General features: G+C 41.4%; 1 protein-coding gene across 1 annotated transcript; it reads left to right on the top strand.

The window, feature by feature from the left end:
- Positions 1–46: 46 nt before the first annotated feature.
- Positions 47–821, top strand: LOC113473159 (the record flags this gene model as incomplete). The annotated part of the gene is made up of 2 exons (XM_026832897.1): positions 47–181; positions 624–821. Coding segments are annotated over 2 exons (333 nt in total), but the record flags the coding sequence as incomplete, so codon positions are not given.
- Positions 822–1044: the final 223 nt, after the last annotated feature.

Genomic DNA, 1044 nt, shown 5'->3' with positions numbered 1-1044 from the left:
AACAACAACAACAACAAAAATAATGGTAATATATGTTTGTTTTCAGAGTACTATCTACATAGTGTGGTGTTACGGACTCAAATTCCTAGTCACTCTGATCTCGTGTATCCTGTTTCATTTCTCCATGCTATCCTCGAACTGCCATTTGTATGAGGCACAGGTCAACGCTACCTCTGCCCCCGTAAGTATCCCCCCCTTTTATTAATTAAGGCGCGAGATTTTACTTTGAATTCAATATCCTCTTTTTATACTGTCAGCGAAAACTTTTATTTTCTCCCTAGTAAATTAATAAATAAATAAATTCGGTTTGTGTTATTATATCATAGTTTTGGTGCTCACTCCAGCATAGTAGGATTTTCCAAATATCTCAATAATCCAGCGTTTAATGTTTACCTACCATGCTGGCACCGGTCGCTATGCACATATTCATATTACATAGCTACACATTTTCCTCACGACACTGAGTGGGCCCCGCAACAGCCAGTCACGGAATCCATCATTTACATGATACATGTTTTTTACCCCGCCGATATCGAACCCGGGTCTCCCGCGTGCAAGACGAGTGCAGTGACCACTACGCCATGGGAGCTGACTAAATAAATAACTAAACTACTCAATTTCAGACGCTCAGTGAATCCTCTCCCACGTTTGCGTGCAACTATGTATATCCAAGCTCTTCCTCTCATGACTGGGTCATAGAAACCTCCGTACAATTCAAAGTCCTGGGTTCGATACAAACGCTCCAACTCTGTCTGGTCATCATTCACCTGGGTAAGTTTATCATGTTAAAAAAAAGGACTGTTTCACCGCCGAGCCGCACCGTTTGCATTTCGTAGCAATGAAATAACTGCTGCATTAGACGCATGTGGTCTGTGTCGTAGCATGCCCATCCCGTAGAATCGTAGATGATGTCCCTCAGATGGGCGATAAAAGATACAATACTTCCCCCATTTAGGTGCTTTGTCAGCATGAGAACACCAGAAAGTAACCCGTTGAAATATTTCCAATCGAAAAACGAGTACCTACAATTTTTTTTTTTTTTTT

This window comes from Diaphorina citri, unplaced genomic scaffold (genome assembly GCF_000475195.1).
Source record: "Diaphorina citri unplaced genomic scaffold, Diaci psyllid genome assembly version 1.1 scaffold17249, whole genome shotgun sequence".
NCBI lineage: Eukaryota > Metazoa > Arthropoda > Insecta > Hemiptera > Psyllidae > Diaphorina > Diaphorina citri.
This window is presented reverse-complemented; position numbering and strand designations above follow the sequence as displayed.